We start from the raw sequence: 19,249 nt of genomic DNA, 5'->3' as shown, positions 1-19,249 counted from the left end.
TTATTTCTGTAGCATCCCAACCACAAATATATATTGGCTAAAGGAATACATTAAACAGAAACACACAAAGTCTTTGGTTCAGAAAATTGAGTTTTAATTTATTTTCTTTATTAGTGATTGACATTGGGTACATTACGTAGAATGTCTAGAACTCAGTTTCTTCCTTTGTAAAATGGGAAGAATTATGGTATCAATTTTAAGACTGCTAGGATAGGGGATCCCTGGGTGGCTCAGCGGTTAGTGCCCGCCTTTGGCCCAGGGCGTGATCCTGGAGACCCGGGATCAAGTCCCACGTTGGGTTCCCTGCAGGGAGCCTGCTTGTGTCTCTGCCCCCCCCACCCCATGTCTATCATGAATAAATAAATAAAATCTTTCAAAAAAAAAAAAAAAGACTGCTAGGATAATAAGATGATATGTATATAAAAACTGGCACATGGCAAGTCTGGATAAATGCCTGCCATTATTGTCACTTAAAATAATCTGACTAGTTATTGACATTGTCTTTCGGGGCTTCCCGGAGCTTTAGGAGAGGAGGCGGCTAAAAGCCAAGGATGCCGGCTGCGGTTTCAGCCCAGGTGGTCCCCGTGTATGGCCGCTGACAGCTGCGCAGGTGGGGGGGCGCCCGCCAGTTCTCCCCCGCGGCAGCGCAGCCCGATTAGCGTTAGCGCCGCGCTGGGGAAGAGGCTGGCGCAGGGTCAAATGACTTATCCAGGGTCGTTCCCCTCCAAACCCCAGAGCTCAGGGAAGCAAGCCCCGGTGACGGTCTCCCCAGCGGTCCGGGCGGCGCGGGCTGCGGGCGGGCGGGCGCTCGGGACCCGGGGTCACCTGCCGCCCGCGGTGGCCCGCGCTTTGCCCACGCGGTTGTCGCGCACGCAAACAGGGAGAGCAGAGCCCGCGCCTCACCGCTTGGTGTTGAGGCTCACAGGCGCGGGGGGCTCTTTGGGAACCGTCAGGTGCAGCACGAATGAGCTTTGCAGCAGGCGTTGGGCCGCGAGCCCCCGCCTCGCGGGCCCGGGCCGCTCGGGTCTCCGCCCTGCGGGGCGGCGCGGGGAGGGACCGAGGGAGGGAGGACGAGCCCCGGGGCGCCGGTCGGCGCGTCCCTCGGCGGCGGGAGGAGTTCCGCCCCCGGCCCGGCCCGGCCCGCCCCGCCCCGTCCCCGCCCCGCGCCCGCGCCCGCCACTCGGTGCGCCCAGGCCCCGGCTGCGCTCCCGGTCGGCTCGGCACGCGGGCGGCCCGCCAGGATGCAGGCCCCGCACAAGGAGCACCTGTACAAGCTGCTGGTGATCGGCGACCTGGGCGTGGGCAAGACCAGCATCATCAAGCGCTACGTGCACCAGAACTTCTCCTCGCACTACCGGGCCACCATCGGCGTGGACTTCGCGCTCAAGGTGCTGCACTGGGACCCGGAGACGGTGGTGCGCCTGCAGCTCTGGGACATCGCAGGTGAGCGCCCGCGGACGGCCGGGCCGGGGCCTCGCGGCGGCTCTGCGGGCCCGGGGCAGGGCGCGCGGGCCAGGCTTTCCTGGTGGCTCGGGAACTTGCTTCCACAACAAAACCAAAGTTTCCCTGCGCGACTTCCAGCGCAGCCCTTCCCCGGCGCGTTGGGGCAGCGGCCGCGGCTGGCCCTCCCTCCCACACCCTCCCCTGGGGTCTCTCGCCCCGGCGCCCCCCGCCCCCCGGGCCCCAGCGGGAGCCCATCTGCAGTTCTCGGTCTCCAGCTCTTGTTCCGGACTTGGGCGACGCCGCCGGTGACGCGGCCCTTCGTGTCCCAACGGCCACGGCCACCGGAGGGGGGGGGGGAGCCCCTGGGAGGGTTAAGGGCTGCAGCCAGGAGAGCGCCAGGCTAGAGGGATCTGTCCTCCAGCTGTTTTTCATCGCTCACTTTGCTCCAGCTCATGCCGCCCCGTCCACTCTTCAGTCAAGCGAGTTGGAGGCTCTCAGCTTTGAGGAGCCAAGAAGGGTCCTTGTATGTAGGTGTTGGGGGCAAAGTATTATTTCTCGGTCTCTCTCGAGATCCCTGTGGTCTATGAAAAGGAGCCTGTGCACATGCCTTAGGGTCACTTTTGGCAAAGAGTCGATGACATTAGCCCTAAGGTTTCTTGATTTGTCCTTAAAGTTTCCACTGGGAGATCTGGGAAATGAGAAGCTTCTTTAGAATGTCTGAAACCAGAATTTGTCTCCAGAGGTAGGCGGGGGAGTTGGGCAAATGTGAGTCTACGGCAAGAGTGAGTCCTTGCTCGGACTGAAGCTGTTTGCAACCCCTGCCTGTTAGGCCCCTCCGTACAGATCCTGGCTCTGCCACTCACTAACCTGCTCACTGGCTTCAGACAAGTGGCTTCAGCTCACTTGCATCCCTGTTGAGTGGAAGGGGGTTGGGCAGCTCAGGAATATTCCTGCTCTGAGGTTGCAAGATCCTCTGGGATTCCTGTTTTGTGGTCTGTGGTACCAGGAACCTTTGTAAGTGCTGCATGCAAACCGGCCACTTCTCTTTCAGAAAATAGGGTCATTTTTAGCTGGTGTGTTTGCCTGGAAACACTTTATCACGGCTTGAAGCAAGAACAAATGTGGAAAATTTCTGAAAGGGCATTTCTGTTTTTGAGGGCCCCAGTTGCCTCTTTAATCATGAGCTGCTAAGTCTTATGATACAACTTTTGACATGTGAACAGATTCACGCACTTGGCCTCATCTTCGGCAGCTCTAGTAGCACAGGGGTTATCAGAGACCGGAAGATGTCATCGGCCACTATCTGATTGGGCTTTTCATCTGGAAAAGCCACTGTGAGGCTCTGCACTGGGTTGATGCATGTTTTAGCGTCTGAGACAGAATTCTTCTGGCTGCACTGATGTATGTATCCAGGACTGAAGCTTAGAATTAGCTTACTGTTTCAAAGGCCATGTAGCTGTCATGTAGACCTTTGGGTCAAATGCAAATAAGGATGTGACCTCAGGCATGTTAGAGAATGTTCATGTGTCTCATGTCCTCACCTAACAGGGAGGATAGAAAGGTATAGTAATTAAGAGCCTAAATTCCAGGAACACCTGGGTGGCTCAGCGGTTGAGCGTTTGCCTTTGGTTCGGGGCGTGATCCGGAGTTCTGGGATCAAGTCCCACATCGGGCTCCCTGCATGGAGCCTGCTTCTCTCTCTCTCTGTCTCTCATGAATAAATAAATAAAATCTTAAAAAAAAGAAAGAGCCTGAATTCCAGAGTTGAACTATTTTCGACTGAATCCTTGTTTTACCCCACACATCCTGGGCGATTTTAGGCAAGTTCCTTAACCTCCTGATCTTGGTTACCTTATCTATAAATTAGGGAGAACGCTTCCTCCCAGTAAATGAGAAGTGAGCAGCCAGCTAAAGGTGGTGCTCCCTACTATCAAGGAGAACTGCAAGGATTATTGTTAAACTAACATATATAAATGGTAGGCAAGAGGGCCATGATATACATGTGCAAAGTCATAATAAATGATGAGTCCTATATTACACACATAATCTGTCCCCGAATACCCAGCACCATTTTTCAACTTTATCCATATTACAACATGCTGTCATGAGCAGTTTAAGTCCTAAGTCTAGAAATGCCTCCTGGGTGGTTCAGTCCGTTCAGTGTCTGCCTTTGGCTCAGGTCGGGATCCCCAGGTCCTGGGATTGAGCCCTGTGTCCAGCTGCCTGCTCAGTGGGGAGTCTGCTTCTCCCTCTCCCTCTGTACTTCCCCTCTCCCTCTTTCTCTAATAAATAAATAAAATCTTAAGAAAAAAAGAAATGCCTCCTGAGCCAGGTTCTGGATTGAACGAAGTTGCTGTGAAGGCTCTAGTGACAGAAGTCTGTGTAAATAAGAAATCTGAGGAGCCTTGGAAAGTCAGTTGTATGGGTACAAGGTATGTAGCATTTCAGTAGGGGAACTTCTTTTTCCCAGAACTCTGAAGTTCAGTGGGAACCTGTCTTTGGCAGCCTACAGCCCAGAGACCCCGTGAGCTGAGTTAGAAGCAGGGCATCGGGCGCCGCTCGTTGTGGGAAAGCAGGGCCCTTTTGGGAAAGGATGATTGGGGCGTCGCGGTGACATAGAGAGCCCTGTGAGGAGTGAATTCATATGAAATCCAGCGTCAAGGGCCCATTCAGACTCTAGTCAGCTAAGTGTACCTTACAGCACCTGCACATCAGCCTGTCTGTCCAAACATGGGAATGCTTCGCTCTCTCCTTTGACTCAACTCTGGGGTGTGTGTGGAAAGAAGAGGTGAGGCTAAAAGATAACTGGTTGAGCTTCACTTTGAGATGATTGGGAATGTGGATGAGATGAAGAGGATGGCTCTGTCTTGATAGAATATCTTCTCTTTTTTTTAGGTATTATTTATTTATTCACAAGAGAGACGCAGAGAGAGGCAGAAACATAGGCAGAGGGAGAAGCAGGCTCGATCCCAGAACCCCAGGATCATGACCTGAACCAAAGGCAGATAGATGCTCAACCACTGAGCCACCCAGGTGCACCCTTGATAGAATATCAGATCCATCTGCTACAGAACAAATCTTTGCCCATTAGATTGTTTTTTAAAGATTATTTATTTATTTATTTATTTATTTATTTATTTATTCATGAGAGACACACAGAGAAAGAGAGAGAGAGGCAGAGACACAGGCAGAGGGAGAAGCAGGCTCCATGCAGGGAGCCTGACGTGGACTCGATCCCGGGTCTCCAGGACCACACCCTGTGCTGAAGGCAGCGCTAAACTGCTGAGCCACCCGGGCTGCTCTGCTCATTAGATTTTTGATATTCATTTGATTCAATGCCAAGTCAGGGCCTATTTGTCCAACTAAATTACTTGATAAATCTCAAGTAGCCACTTCAACTGGCCAGTCTGTTCCTGAAAGACTCCAAAAAAAAAAAAAAAAAAATACCTCTCAGGGGGTGCCTGGCTGGCTTAGCCTGTAGAGAATGAGACTCTTGATTTCTGGATCATGAGTTCGAGCCTCACATTGGACATAGAGATTACTTAATAAAAAAAAATTATATATTTTTTAATACCTCTCAGGGCTTGTGAAGTAGGCCTGAAAACCAATATGGTAAATTCCACAAACCTCACAGGGAATGGCAATCACCCTGAATCCCAAAGATTCCATCATAGAGGAGCAGCTGGGTCAGCTCAGGGTTCCAAGGCTCTTGATGGCATCAAGAGAAATTAAGTCACTTTGCCTGAGGTCACCTAATAAGTGGAAGAGCTGGATTAATAGAATTTTGTGTGATTTGGAATCAAGCCATGCTCTTCAAGACCATAGGCCTGTGAGTGCCTCAGGCACAGTCGGCCCACTGGGGCTATACCCTCCTCTTCTTTAAAGCTGCTACTTCTTTAGATTTACTAAAGGTTATCCTTGGCTTCTCCTTCCTATTTCTAACATGTTTTTGGATATTAATCAGAACGACTGTGTGGACAGTGGGAAGAAATAGAATGAAAATCTGTTTCTGAAAATTTGACTCTAAGTTATAGGGTTTTTAAAATAGATGTATCAGGAAAAAAGTAAAAGAAAAGGTTCCCCTTTCAGACTCTCCTTTTCTGTTCCTCTCCAAATCTAATACTATAATTATTCCATTAGCATTTTCAAAGAGAACTATACAATTTTGTCTAGAATTCTCGATGTGCTTTGGGACCCTAGCTGCAGGAATTAGGTCAGTCATAGTAATAGTAGCTAACATTTCTCAAGCATTTATTCTTACAGTTGTCCATACATATTTAATTTTTAATTCCCCAGTAAAATAGCTGGTTAAGTGGTACTGCTGGAATTTAAAATTTGGCTATGGAATTCAGTACCAGTTTCCTAACAGCTTTGCTCTACTTCTCACGATTTAAAAATAAAATACTTTTGGGGTGCCTGGGTGGCTCTATTGATTGAGCATCTGACTCTTGATTTCGGCTCAGATCATCTCATTGGGCTCTGAGCTGGGTGTGGAATCTGCTTGAGTTTCTCTCTTTCCCTCTTCCACTCTTGCTCTCTCTCTCTCTCTCTCTCTCTCAAATAAACAAATCTTGAAAAAAAAAACTTTAAAAATAGAAATAAAAGTAAAATGCCTTAGATATATTCGAAATTATTTTTAAAATATACTACTTCGCGTTGGGCAGGCCGTGAGAGCTTGCTGAACCTCAGTTCCCTCATCTATGAACTGGCTCCTGATTCATTTTCCTGCGATGTCACGTATTTGTATTATGTAGTCTCCTGTGGTTGCTGTCAGCTCTGATATGTCTTGAGTGTGCCCAGGTAGCATGCCGCAGCTTATTCCACCTTCTTCCCTTGCCAGCTTTGGGACTGATGCAAGCCACTTAAACTTCTTTGCCTTGGTTTCCTGTCTGTAAACAGGGGACTGTAGCAGAACCTGCTCCTTAGTGTTGTTAAAAGAATGAAATGAGGTAATTCACGTGGAGCTGTGCCTGACACATAATAAATGCTGAATAAATGTTAGCTATTACTCTTATTCTTAATCGCCATTTCAAACTACCTTCACATACAATTTCCTTCTTGATCTGCCCAATACGGCTAAGGATATAGATGGATCAGGTGGTATGAAATCTATTTGGGGCCCCCGGGTGGCTCAGTGGTTGAGTGTCTGCCTTCAGCTCAGGGTGTGGTCCTGGAGTCCCAGGATCGAGTCCCGTATCAGGCTGCTTCTCCCTCTGCCTATGTCTCTGCCTCTCTCTCTGTTTCTCATGAATAAATAAAATCTTGAAAAAAAATCTATTTCATAATAGAAAAGAACAAGAATCAGAGAGGTAAGGGACTTGCCCAGGGTTGTAGGAGTTAGCAAGTGGCAGAGGAGGAAAAGTGGCTGAAGAAAAATAATTCCCTCAGGGCACGCATGTGTGCTAACTTTCCCTGACTGAACTCTGTGACAAACATTGGAGGACATTGACTGTCCCACAGGCCAACTGGTGGGGAGGTGGCCTGGGCCTAGCGTCAAGCCAGTGGCCAGGAGGTTCATCTGGATCACAGTGCTGTGTTGTTTCAGAGTTTATAAAATGTTCTTACACCTCGTGAAATTCAACGGGGGGAAGCTGTTGGACTTGACTATCTCTTCGGTGTCTATTTCTAAAAGACTGTAACTCTCCAAGGTGTTTTAGAAGAAGGGTCTTAAATGTTAATAGATCTAGAAATGTAGAGGGAGCTAAATTTGGCAACCACACATCAAGCCAAAAATAAATAAGTAAATAAATAAATAAAAATGCATGTCAAGTCTGGGCCACTCTCTTCTGGGCAGTTTATTGCCTTGTTTCTAGCCTGGCTAATTATAGATTTTCTAAATACCATGTGGACTAACGTGGTCTGTGCTTAGAGGTAAGCAGTATGTACACTGAGCAAGATGGGGAGCTTTGCTTTTCTTTTCTTTTCTTTTCTTTTCTTTTCTTTTTTTTTTTTTTTTTAAGATTTTGTCTATTTATTCATGAGAGACACAGAGAGAGAGAGAGACAGAGACACAGGCAGAGGGAGAAGCAGGCTCCATGCAGGGAGCCCGATGCGGGACTCGATCCCAGGACCCCAGGATCATGATCTGAGCCAAAGGCAGACGCTTAACCACTGAGCCACCCAGGTGTCCCTAGAGGACTAGTTCTGACAAGAGAGCACATAGCAGTCTGCACAAGGAGTGCTAAGTCATTTGAGAGAAAGAAGGGATGAGGAGGAAGAGCTCTAATGTGTGCGTCTGGGTTCTTTAGCACAGATGGTAGGAAGTGGCACAGTGTGTATGAATGTGTTAGAGACGTTCTAGGTGAGAGGAAGACAAAAGTGGATAAAAAATCGAATAAGACCTGATTCCTGACCTCAAGAAATTCACAGTTCAGTGGGCACGATGGCACCAAAGCAAATCACTATAATAGTGAATGAACTGTATTGAAATAGGCCACTTGAAAATATTCTGGTGGTGCAGAGGCGGTCCAGCCTGCACCACATATGTCTGCTTTTTGAGCTTAAAACTGAGCAGCTTGGATAAAGCCTCTGACTCCTAGGGTATTTCTAGTGCTCTTACCCAGCACCGGTTTCTCCCTGAGGGTGATTTCAGGGCCATGCAACCTGGGGCTTTCTTCAATTCTGTCTCTTTCTCTTGAGGATCTTACACATTCCCATGGCTTTATTTTTTTTTTTTTTTCCCATGGCTTTAAATTCCATGCAGACAACTCCAAAAATGTGCATGTGACCTTGACTTCCCACGATCTTCAGACCTACCATTTGGTCTTCCTGCTGAGCATCTCCTTCATGATATCTCACTTATATTGCAAGATCAATATATCATAAGAAAGTGGCATAAAAAACCCAAAGATTGTTGGTTTTTCTCTATTGGTGAAGTAATATATGCTCAATGTATCAAAATTGGAAAGTAGGAAACAATAACAACAACAAACGAGTACAGAGAACAGCCACAATAACCCTTCCTAATGATAAGTAGTAAAGGATGCTATTGTAAGTCTAAACTAGGCATCCTTCCCCACTCGCTGGACTTGGTATACACCTTTCCTGTAGTCACATGGACTTAGAGCCTCTGCCATCTTTTCTTCTTTGACCCTCCAAGTCAGATAGTGATTATGCTTCTCCTGCCACTGCTCTAGACCAAGCACAGCAGTATTATTACTTCCCTGTTCTTCTGTAATAGCCACCTGGCTAGTTCTAGTCTCTTCTTTCTTCAGTTGTTATGTGTACCTGGGTCAAATTCATCTTTCCAGAAATTGTCTTGGTGGCCTTCCCATTGCTTATAGATTATGTATGTCATGAAAAGAGGAATTAAAACACTAGAGATGGGACGCCTGGGTGGCTCAGCGGTTGAGCATCTGCCTTCGGCTCAGGGCGTGATCCTGGAGTCCCAAGATCGAGTCCCACATCGGGCTCCCCGCATAGAGCCTGCTTCTCCCTCTGTCTGTGTCTCTGCTTCTCTCTCTGTGTCTCTCATGAATAAATAAATAAAATCTTAAAAAAAAAAAACACTAGAGATGAGGTGATAGGAGGGCTGATGGCTAGAAAGAGGACAGATTTCAGGTCATAGAGCCATTGAGGGAGGAGTTGGGTTCTTCGCTAGTAGAAGCGAGTGGTGCCCTTGAGTCCTGACTAGATCAAAAGAAAACCCAGGATCCATTTCACTGTGGCTTATTGTCATGAATACAGTTATTCGCATTGAGGGTTGAAGTGGTACTTAAATATTTTTTTTGTTTTATTTTGCTGAATTTTATTGAAAAGGTCATTTTAAAATTTGAGGATTTGAGAAGTGTAAGATTTTGCCTGGGAAAGTTTACTCATTCACTTGATAAGCAGAGGGATTTAGGGTAAACAAAATGGATCAATTTTTGCACTTATGGAATCTGATAATCTAGTGGGACATAAAATATTTAAAACAGAAAGATAATTATTTAATCTCTGTTTTGATGAGTGCTCTGAAGGGGAATTGTCAGATACTGAAAGGAAGTCAAAACAGGACACCTACCCTAGCTGTGAGGAGACATGGGATGGACAGCAATAATCTGACATAGCTACAGGTTACAAGGTGTGAGAAGGGGGTGGTGAATGTGCAGTTTACAAACCATGAGAGGACACATATGTTAAGCTAGAGGTTAAAAGTGATGATCCGTTACATTTATCAGTTTGTAAAGGCAACTTTTGCAATTTAAACACCACAGTGATTCTGGCAAATAGGTCTTATTAGTTCCAATTTTGGAGGTGAGGAAACTGGGCCAAGCCTAAGTAAAGCATGGTGCCTGGTGTGTAGTGGTCGCTCAGTGAAAGTGGTTTGATACTGGAGTCATCACTCACCTGAAAAGTTTTTGAGAATGGTTGCTTAGACTTAGGCTTAGACTTTTTCTTCCTCTTCTGATGATTTACTCTGTGGAATCCTGCAAAGCTTTCAAGTCATTAAGAACTGCCCTGCCCCCATCCCCCTGTTTTTCTTTCTTTCTCTTGATTCTTTTTTTTTTTTTTTTAAAGATTTTGTTTATTCATAAGAGGCGCAGAGGGAGAAGCAGGCTCCCTTATGGGGAGCCTGATGTGGGACTCTATCCCAGGACCCCAGGATCATGACCTGAGCCAAAGGCAGATGCTCAACCACTGAGCCACCCAGGTGCCCCTCTTTCTTTCTCTTGATTCTGAGATGGAAACTGCCAGGAGGATATGCTGGCCCTGCTGCTCCTAGGGTGAAAATCATGTTTATTCCACCAACGGATGACACTCATCTTCCAGGTTGATGTACCAGCGTAGCGTCTGACTTGGCAAGGCCAAGACTATGACTGTAGCCTGGGTTTGAAATCATTTTTTTTTTCCAGCTGTTTGAAAATTTAATTAAGAAACTATGTGATTTTAAGTTACTCTTTGAAAAACACTCAGGTTTTAACCTCCCATTCCCCATTCCTTTTAGTTTCTTACAGGTAGATATTAATCAAATTCTATCTCTTCTGTCTTGAAAACTCACTCTGTCTCATCCCTCTATGAGTGGCCATGTCTTCTTCACGATGCATCAGGACTACTGTAGCAGCTTCCTAATACCGACCCTTCCTCAAGCTTTCCCCCACGTTGATTTGTAATCCACAGAGGTGAGACTTTTGAACATGGCCTCATTCTCCTTTTTGGCATTCTTCAGTGGATCCCCATTACTTTCAGAATTAGAGGCTAAACTTTACCATGAAATTGAGGTCACTCATTCCAGTCCCATTTTACATACCTCTGACTCTTGACCATTCCACACATCTTACTATGGCTTCAATTCACCTACCTCACCCTCTGTGTTATGGCTCATATGGTTGTCAGTGGCTAAATACACTTTCTTCTTTTCACTTAGATGACTCCTATGGATTCTTGGTCACTCAACCCGTCTCACCTCTTTTAAGAAATGTCTGTTGAGCCCGTGTGCCCATGGGAGGCACTGTTTCTCTGTTCCCATAATAGCCATGCTTTTCGTGGATTTGAAGCCTTCTACTACTTCTCTGGAATGTCTTTTTCTTCCAATCTATAACCCCAATTCTAACATAGTCCTTGGTAATCAGCAGGTCCTCAGTGAGTGTTCATTCAGAAGTTTTCTAGTCAACTATCCATCATTGCTTCAATTCCAAGATATATCATTGATCTAAAAATTTCTCCAGTAAAACAAAAAAAATAGAGCTTCATAATTTTATGAATATTAATGTATTACAAGTGCATACATTGTAAAATTGATAAATATGGTAGTCACTTTTCTTACATTGGCATTCTGTCTCATTTTTTCACCATAAAAATTGGGGAGCCACCCTAAAGACCATTCTTAAAAGCTGCACTTCATCATTTAACCAAGTCTTCGTAATTTGGAATGAAGTGTCATTCATCTGGAAGTCAAATGGCAAAGCTATCTTTATGATTTTTTGATACATTAGATGGAGTAATAATTTTGAAGGGTAATTTTCACAGAGTTAAGATCTTGAGAGCTCATTAAACCAAGCTCTGCACTGAAAGGGAAAAGGGAGGGGGTTTGTATTAGCTTCTCAGGCTTTTAGAGCTAGTTAATGGTAGAACTGGAACAAGAGTACAGGCATCTCTGGTTTACTAATGATGAGATTTGAAGAATTGATTTTTTAAACACTAGATGTTTTGATATAGTCTTAAGAACTGAGACAGACAATAATTGAATTTAGTGGGCACCCAGTCCTATGGAAATTCATGCAATGAAGAAGAGAAGATGAAGAGACTGGGAACATCCAGAGACATCCATGGTCTGGCTCAAATAACATTTGTAATATTTTCCTCTGCTCTCCATTATGAGGCTAAGAATCTGGCCTTTTTTTTTTTTTTTTTTTGCCTCCTAGATCACACCCCAAGTTCACTGCCTCTGAGACTTTGTTCCTGCTCTTCCTGCTGGTTCACATGCCCTTCCCTTTGTTTCCACATATCCAAATCCTATCAAATGTTTGAGATCCACCTGGAAGGGCAACTCTTCTATAAAGACTTCTATAATTCTCTCATTCTTCTTCCCTTGAATTGCATGCAACCTTTTTTTTTCTCTCTCCCTGTAGCACTTCTTCCTTCAGCCGTGTATTAAGAGTTATTTCCTAGCTTCCCAGATATGCCTGGTGTGGCTTAGCTGGCCTTGCCATAAGTTGTGACATAGTTTAATTAAATGACTGTGGAGTCAGCAAAGAGGTAGAGAAGGAGAAAGCATTATACAGGGGAGAACCAAACAAGGGAAACCAAGTTAATAGTTTCAAATATCTGAGAGAAATCAGAATTATTTCTTTGTGCTGAGTCCCTACTTTTCGTAGTCTCTGTTAGCCTGATACATTATTTAACCTGTCTTCCTCATCAGCCTTACACAAAACTGCTCTCTCAAGAAAAGGAATGAAAAACTTTGCTTCTTATGGAGCTCCTCAGCCTAATGGGGACAAAGGAAATATCCATTGTCGAACGGGTCCACACAATTTGGAATCCAACTTCTAGGGCAAAATTTAAAGTAAATTGACAAGTTATTTGTCAATTTCCCTACAATGTAATGTGTTATTAATAGCCATCATTATTGAGTGTCAGGCATGATACTGTGTGTTTTTATGTATCATTTCACTTATTGCTCACAATGAGCAGATCCGGCGGGTCCTGTTACTAGCCCCATCACAGAGCCGAGAGAACTATGCTTAGATGAGTTAGAAAACACATAGGCAAGGACAAAAAACATGTAAAACTTTTCAAAAATCATACAGGTCATGAGGGATACTGCTGGGTAGGAACAGATTTGTTGGCTATTTTCTGACTACTCCATTTCTACTGTTTCCTGAGTGTGATACAGCAGTGCAGTCATTTTCACATTCCTGAGATTAAGTTGAATTTAGAAGATACACACTATATATTTTAAAGGAATAATTTATAATTTTTAGAATCTTTATATTTTTGGATAGAGCTAAGAATTAAATGAGCTGAATTCTTTGCACATATCACTGCTGAGACCAGAGGGTTGGCTTGGCTTAATAACAACTTTTTTTTTTTTTAAGATTTTATGTATTTATTTGAAAAAGAGAGCATGAGTGGAGAGGGGATATGGGGTGGGAGAAGAAAGGAAGATGGGGAAGCAGACTCCCTGCTGAGCAGGGAACCCTTCATGGGTCTGGATCCCAGGACCCTGAAATCATGACCTTAGCTGAAAGCAGACGCTTAACCAACTGAGCCACCCAGGTGCCCCAACAGCCATTTGAATATACTCCTTCTAGGCAGAAAAACCACAGTGACTATGGGGCGCAAGTCTCTAGTTTGAAAATTAAAGGTAAGAATAGTTTTGACGCTTGATGGTATTGGAATAAAAATTAAGTCTTGTGTAGGATAGAGGGGGAGGTATATGTGTGTATGTGCATGTGAGTTTTAAACTTAAAGAAAACAGCACTCTAGACTCTAGAGGCTAGAGCAGAGGTACTCAGACTTCTTAGGTGTCAAAGTAATTTTTTCATGGTGCCTCTAGGTCAATAGGATTAACAGGCCAAGTTCTATGTAGTCAGTAGTTAGCACCAAACAATTCAATAAGTATTTTGTTCTAACAACTTAGTAGCCATTTGAAAAAAAATTGAAACACAAGTTTAAAATTTTTTCATTACATTTTTAATAATTTTAATTATTTACTATTGGCATATATGTGCCTTTGGGCCATGGGACAACATCACAAAGTTTTGAGTCAGAATAGACATCAACACTCTCATTTCCTGTTTCACGTGACTCTTGCTTTTTTTTTTTTTTTTTTTTGTAAAGACTTTATTTGACAGAGAGAGAGAGAGCACAAGCAGGGGGAGTGGCAGATAGAAGGAGAGGGAGAAGCAGGCTCTCCATGGAGCAGGGACCCTAACGTAAGGCTGGATCCCAGGATCCTGGGATCGTGACCTGAGCCGAAGTCAGACCCTTAACCGACTCAGCCACCCAGGCCCTTGAGTCTTGGTTTTTTTATCACCTAAACTGTGAAAACTCTAGTTTCGAAAAGATAAGATCACATCAGAAGGAATATAGCAGATCTAATGAGCTGTCTCAAGCTAGAAGTTCCTGAGATCAAGTTCCTTGATGGAGCTTGAGTACTGCTGTGTCTGGCTTGAGATTTTAAAATATCCTGTTTATCCTGTTGCACCCCTGTGGGTTCACTGACACACCCTAGAGCAACCTGGTACATGTTTCGGGAATTAGGGCTCTAGAGGAATCTGGAAATTCTTTAAGTGAAACCCTTAGAGTCTAGTCATAAATTTGTAAAAGTGTTATAACTCGTGAATTTTTTACTGTCTTGTGAGTTACTTATAAAAGTATCTTTGAAGGTAACTTAGAGGTGATGTCAAATGCTAAGTAATTCAAACGTACCTTTTTATGAATACATTTGAGCTTCTTGTTCAGTGGATATATTTTTAGGTTATTTGTTAGGCATTTGTTTAATTTGTTTAGGTGACAACATGGAATGCTGGTTTTTTTTGTTTTTGTTTTTGTTTTTGTTTTTGTTTTTTTCTCAATTTGTGCCAACCTCTCTTCTGTGACTTGGTTTCATTTCCTCCCACTATCCAGTATTGGACATTACATTATTCTCTATTCAAGTGAGTTATTTCATCTAATCTGAGTAGTGTTGGACCTCAGTCAAAATAAATTCTGACCAAAAAATCTGGGATAGTGGGGTACTAATTGTCTCTCTCTCTTTCTGTTTCTCTCTCTCCCTGCCCCCACAACAGCCTGAAATTTAAATATAGAATTTAATTAGAATATTCTGTTATTATTTTAAAAATAGGTCACTACAAATCATTCACCCTTCCTTTCCATAATGTTATTGTTTATTGACACCTGAAAAATCAATTGTTACTTTTTATGTCATCTTACTCTCACACACTTTGGCTTCATTCGACATACCCTATCTAGCTATGAACTGAGGGAACTAAAGAAGTTGTGGAAAGAGCTTGAGTGGTTCTGAACAGGGCGGGAGGGCAGATTATTTTTTTCAAGGTGAATCTTAAGAATGAGTGGGAGTTTAGTAGGCATAGATAACAAATGAGTTGGATGAGAGATCTTGCTTTCTTCAGTTCACTGTTCTCCCCACTGGGGTTCCCCCCTCACTAATAAGAAATTAGTGTTAGTTGTTGCTTCATTATGTAAAGAGTCCTTGTATTATAGTCCCCTTCTATCACACAGGTTTGTTGTGAATGTAGTAGCCTATGAGCCTCTCAGAGGGTGTGTGCTGTGGAGACATAGGGAACAGCATTGAGTAATTCAACAGTGGGCTCAAGGTGTCTCTGTGCAATCAGGGACATAGGCTGCAGAGATGTGCAGCATATAAAAAGCCATGCAAGATGGGGGGGGGGGTGCTGCATAAATGGGCAAACAAGTGACACAGTCAGTGCTAGGTGAGTACAATGGAGGAAAGAGTTAAGAGTGGGGTCAAGTTAGTCAGAAAGCTCCAAGAAGTAGGCCTTGGTACAACCTTGAAGAATAGTTAGGGTTTAGTTAGGTAGAGGGGAAGGGAATGGATCTGTTCCAGCAGGAGTGAAGGGTACCCTGGAGTAAGTGTGAATGAAAGCAAGAAGAGAAATTTAGAGGAAAGCCAGGCAAGGCATGGTTTCAGGCACGAGGATCCTCAGTCTGAGGATTAGCCTTTAACTTGTAGATCAAGGTATGCAACTTTGAAAATCCCATAGGAGCCCAGAGGGTAACGTACATGAACTCTTTTGTCTACCTGACAAACTCTTACTCATCTTTTGATGAGTTTCTCCCTGAAAAATCTGTTCCCAGTTTAGGACCACTCAAGCTACTGCTCCTTGTTTTCCTAGGAAGTGGGAACACAGCTTCCCCATAATCCTGGATCACGTTTTGTTTCTCTACAAAACTCCACTTATAGCTAAGTGAATAAGCTGGAACAAGCCCAGTGTGTTAAAGAGTATTTTGATGCAAAAATAAACAAACATGGGATCCTAGGTAACCATTTGGAAGAGGCTTATAGTAAGAAAAACAGATCAGTAGCAACAACTTTAAAATAAAATTATATCAATTTCATTAAATTCTAAATATTTTGTTAGAGTTATTTTTATAAAATGGATGCAATTATACACATTTAAATTTAAGACAGTGTTTTTGTGGTATATGACAATGCAAAAGGAATAGCATCTGAGCAAATTATCTTTCCTTTAAAATTGGGTGTTTGGTACTAGTTAGCTCAAATAAAATAAACTAGCTTCTAGACATCACTCTTATTATGTGAACTTGGTAGTTCTATATGCTCTGAGTTTTCAAGAAATTCCAATATCTGTCTTATTAGAGATCTTCCTATTTTTAAAAAGATATATTTATTTATTTGAGAGAGAGAGAGAGAATGAGAGAGAACACACCAGTGTGGGGAGGGGCAGAGGAAGAGAATCTCCAGTAGACTGACTCCCCATTGAGCTTAGAATCTGATGCAGCATTTATCCCATAACCCATAAAATCATGACCTGAGTTGAAACCAAGAGCTGGAGGTTTAACTGACTGAGCCACTCAGACATGCCTAGAGATATTCCAATTTATGACTGTTGGAAAATAGGTCAAATTGCCTTAATTTTGTGTGGGTCATAGAACATGTTAGCAGCCCAACCACCAGTTTGTGGCATCTGCTGTTAGTGTGGTGGCTCTCTGAATGTGTTTAATTATGGAAATGATAGGATGAAAATAGAGCTTTGGAAGGTGAATTTGGCAGAGGCATATAGAAATTAAAGTACCAGTTAGCTCTCCAGACCTGACCATCCTCTGGAACTTCAGCATTATATACACAACTGCCTACTCAACATATCAGCCTAATAGATGTCTCAAACTTAATGTATCAGAGTCCTGATCTACTTCCACAAAACCTGCACCTCCAAAGTCTTCTTTAAAAAAAAAAAAGATTTTATTTATTTATTCATGAGAGACACAGAAAGAGACAGGGGTAGAGACATAGGCAGAGAGAGAAGCAGGCTCCATGCAGGAAGCCTGATGTGGGACTCGATCCTGGGACTCCAGGATCACACCCTGAGTCAAAGGCAGGTGCTAAACTGCTGAACCACCCAGATGTCCCCCCAAAGTCTTCTCTATCTTAGCTACTAGCAACTCTGTACTTTTGATTTTTTTAAGCCAAAAGTTCTGGAGTCCTGCTGGAATCATCTCATATTCAACGTCTCCTCTATTATCTTGATTACCAGTTATATCCAGGAAGCAACCAATCTTCACCACCTTTTACCATCACCATGTTGGTCTATATCATTGTTTCTTGCCTGGATTATTGTCTCCCCACTTCCAACCTTGACTCCTATAGGTCATTCCTTAATGCGACAACCATAGTATCCATTTAGTCCTGCCCCTGATCATGTTTCTAATCTGCTCACAGTCCTTCACTGCTTTCCTCTCTCATGCAGAATAAAAGGCAACCTTCATATAATGGCCTGAAATTAGCTCCCCTCTGGACCTTGAGGTCCGCCTGCCTCAATATATACTCTTCCTCTTGCTCTATCCTCTCCAACAGAGACTCCTTGATCTTCTCTAAGCACTTAACCAACACATTTGTGCCTCAGAGTCTTTGTTGATGTTGTTCTGTCGAAAACACTCTTCTCCTAAATATCCATATGGCTTTCTCCTTTACTTCTTTTTGGTCTTTACTTAAGGGACACTTTTTCTGTGGGCCTTCATCATCCATCCTGCTTAATTTTGCCTTCACCCCCACATACCATATTCTCCTTTCCTACTTTATTTTTCTTCCTAACACTTAACCAGCTAGTGTAGCGTTATGTGTACCTTACCAACTTTTTATCTCTTGCTGTTAGAATGTAAGATTCATTAGAACAAGGCCCTTTAATTCTGTTTTCTAGTTGCTAGAATAGAGCCTGAAAAATAATGATTCAAAACTTTGTTCTTCAGTGAATGGATGGGATGAGATGAGGCGATCCTCCCTATAGTGGTGATGATGAAGGCAAGAGACATGGCAGAGGGTGACTCTTAACATCTTGTTAAGCCTGCATGTATCTGCTGGGAAAGGGGGGGAGAATCAGGGGCTATTCCTTCACTCAGTGAGGCCTTATTGAGTACTCACTGTATACTAACTGCTCAAGATACTTGTCATGGGGGCTGCTGAAAGGTGGTTCTGGCTAGGGGGAGCTTGTAATTTTGTGAGCGAAGATTACACATGGCTAATGCCAGTATGTCAGCATAGGTGATTTGGGAAAAAAAAAAAAAAAGTGATGGTTTGATGTGTTTCTGCTGCTTGCTTGGTGGGGCAAAGTAGGGAAGAGAGAAGATGAATGAGTTTCAAAACGATGGCCAGAGGGTCAGATGGGCTCTTAAAAACTGGAGGAAACCTATTCACGAGGATGTCCTCCAAACTCTGAGTCTAGTCTGTGGGTTTCCCTGAGTCTTCAAAACTAGTTAAGCTATTTTAAGTTCAGTGTCCATTTGGCCATCACAGTCATTAGATAGATTTGTTTTCTTCTAGATTCCTGTCCAAAGTCCATATATACTTTTGGATTCATCTTCCTGCCTTTCATACTATTATTTCCGAGATATAAAGAGAGTATCTTGGTAGTACTCTTAACTCTCTGGATTATGCCATGACCCAAAACATATGTTATTTTGAATAGAGTAAATTGATTCCAAGAGATTATTTTTTAAGAGGATGAGAATGATTACAAAAACATAACGTTCCAGTGTCAAACTTGTTACAACAGATATGCACATAACCCTTTCAGAATGTTAATTTTCTCCACTATTGATTATTTACTGGAAATGAGAGTATAACATAGAGTGAGTGTATTAGTACATAGCACTAGTTCGTGAATACATGATGATGTTGTATTTTAGAGGAAGAAAGAACTTTAATTTCAGTTTATTTCTACAATAGTACCTTGGGTTTTTATTCTATCATACAAGTAGAGAAGAGGCCTCAGATTCGCAACATTAAAATATGATCAAGGCACCTGGGTGGCTCAGTCAGTTAAGCATCTGACTCTTGATTTTGGCTCAGGTCATGATCACAGGGTTGTGAAGCCTAAGATATTCTGTCTCCCTCTCCCTTTGCCTCTCCACCAACCCCTGCTCACATTCTCTATCTTTAATATGTATATTTTTTCAATTTGCTCTTTAGGATTTTACAGTACCATGGTGGAGATATATAGATAATATAGCATGACAAATATGAATAATGTAGGATAAAGAAGATGCTGTGGGAAAAGGAGTTATTAGTTTCAGCTGGGGGGCCAGGGAAAGTTGCACCAATATAATGACATTTCAGGGCACAATTGCAGTTTGCAAAGGATTTCATGGAGCAGAGTAGGAGGAA

General features: G+C 43.4%; 1 protein-coding gene across 1 annotated transcript in view; it reads left to right on the top strand.

Annotated features, from left to right (window-relative positions):
• Positions 1–1,172: 1,172 nt before the first annotated feature.
• The window catches only part of RAB38 (RAB38, member RAS oncogene family), a 55,548-nt gene continuing 37,471 nt past the window's right edge, over positions 1,173–19,249 (top strand). Inside the window, exon 1 of the mRNA XM_077867368.1 lies at positions 1,173–1,443. Within this exon, the coding sequence (XP_077723494.1) occupies positions 1,242–1,443 (202 nt within the window). The 5' untranslated portion in view covers positions 1,173–1,241. The remainder of the gene's footprint in view (positions 1,444–19,249) is intronic.

This window comes from Canis aureus, chromosome 23 (assembly GCF_053574225.1).
Source record: "Canis aureus isolate CA01 chromosome 23, VMU_Caureus_v.1.0, whole genome shotgun sequence".
NCBI classification, from domain to species: Eukaryota; Metazoa; Chordata; class Mammalia; order Carnivora; family Canidae; genus Canis; species Canis aureus.
Note: the sequence above shows the minus strand (reverse complement) of the source record. Positions and strands in the feature narration are given on the sequence as shown.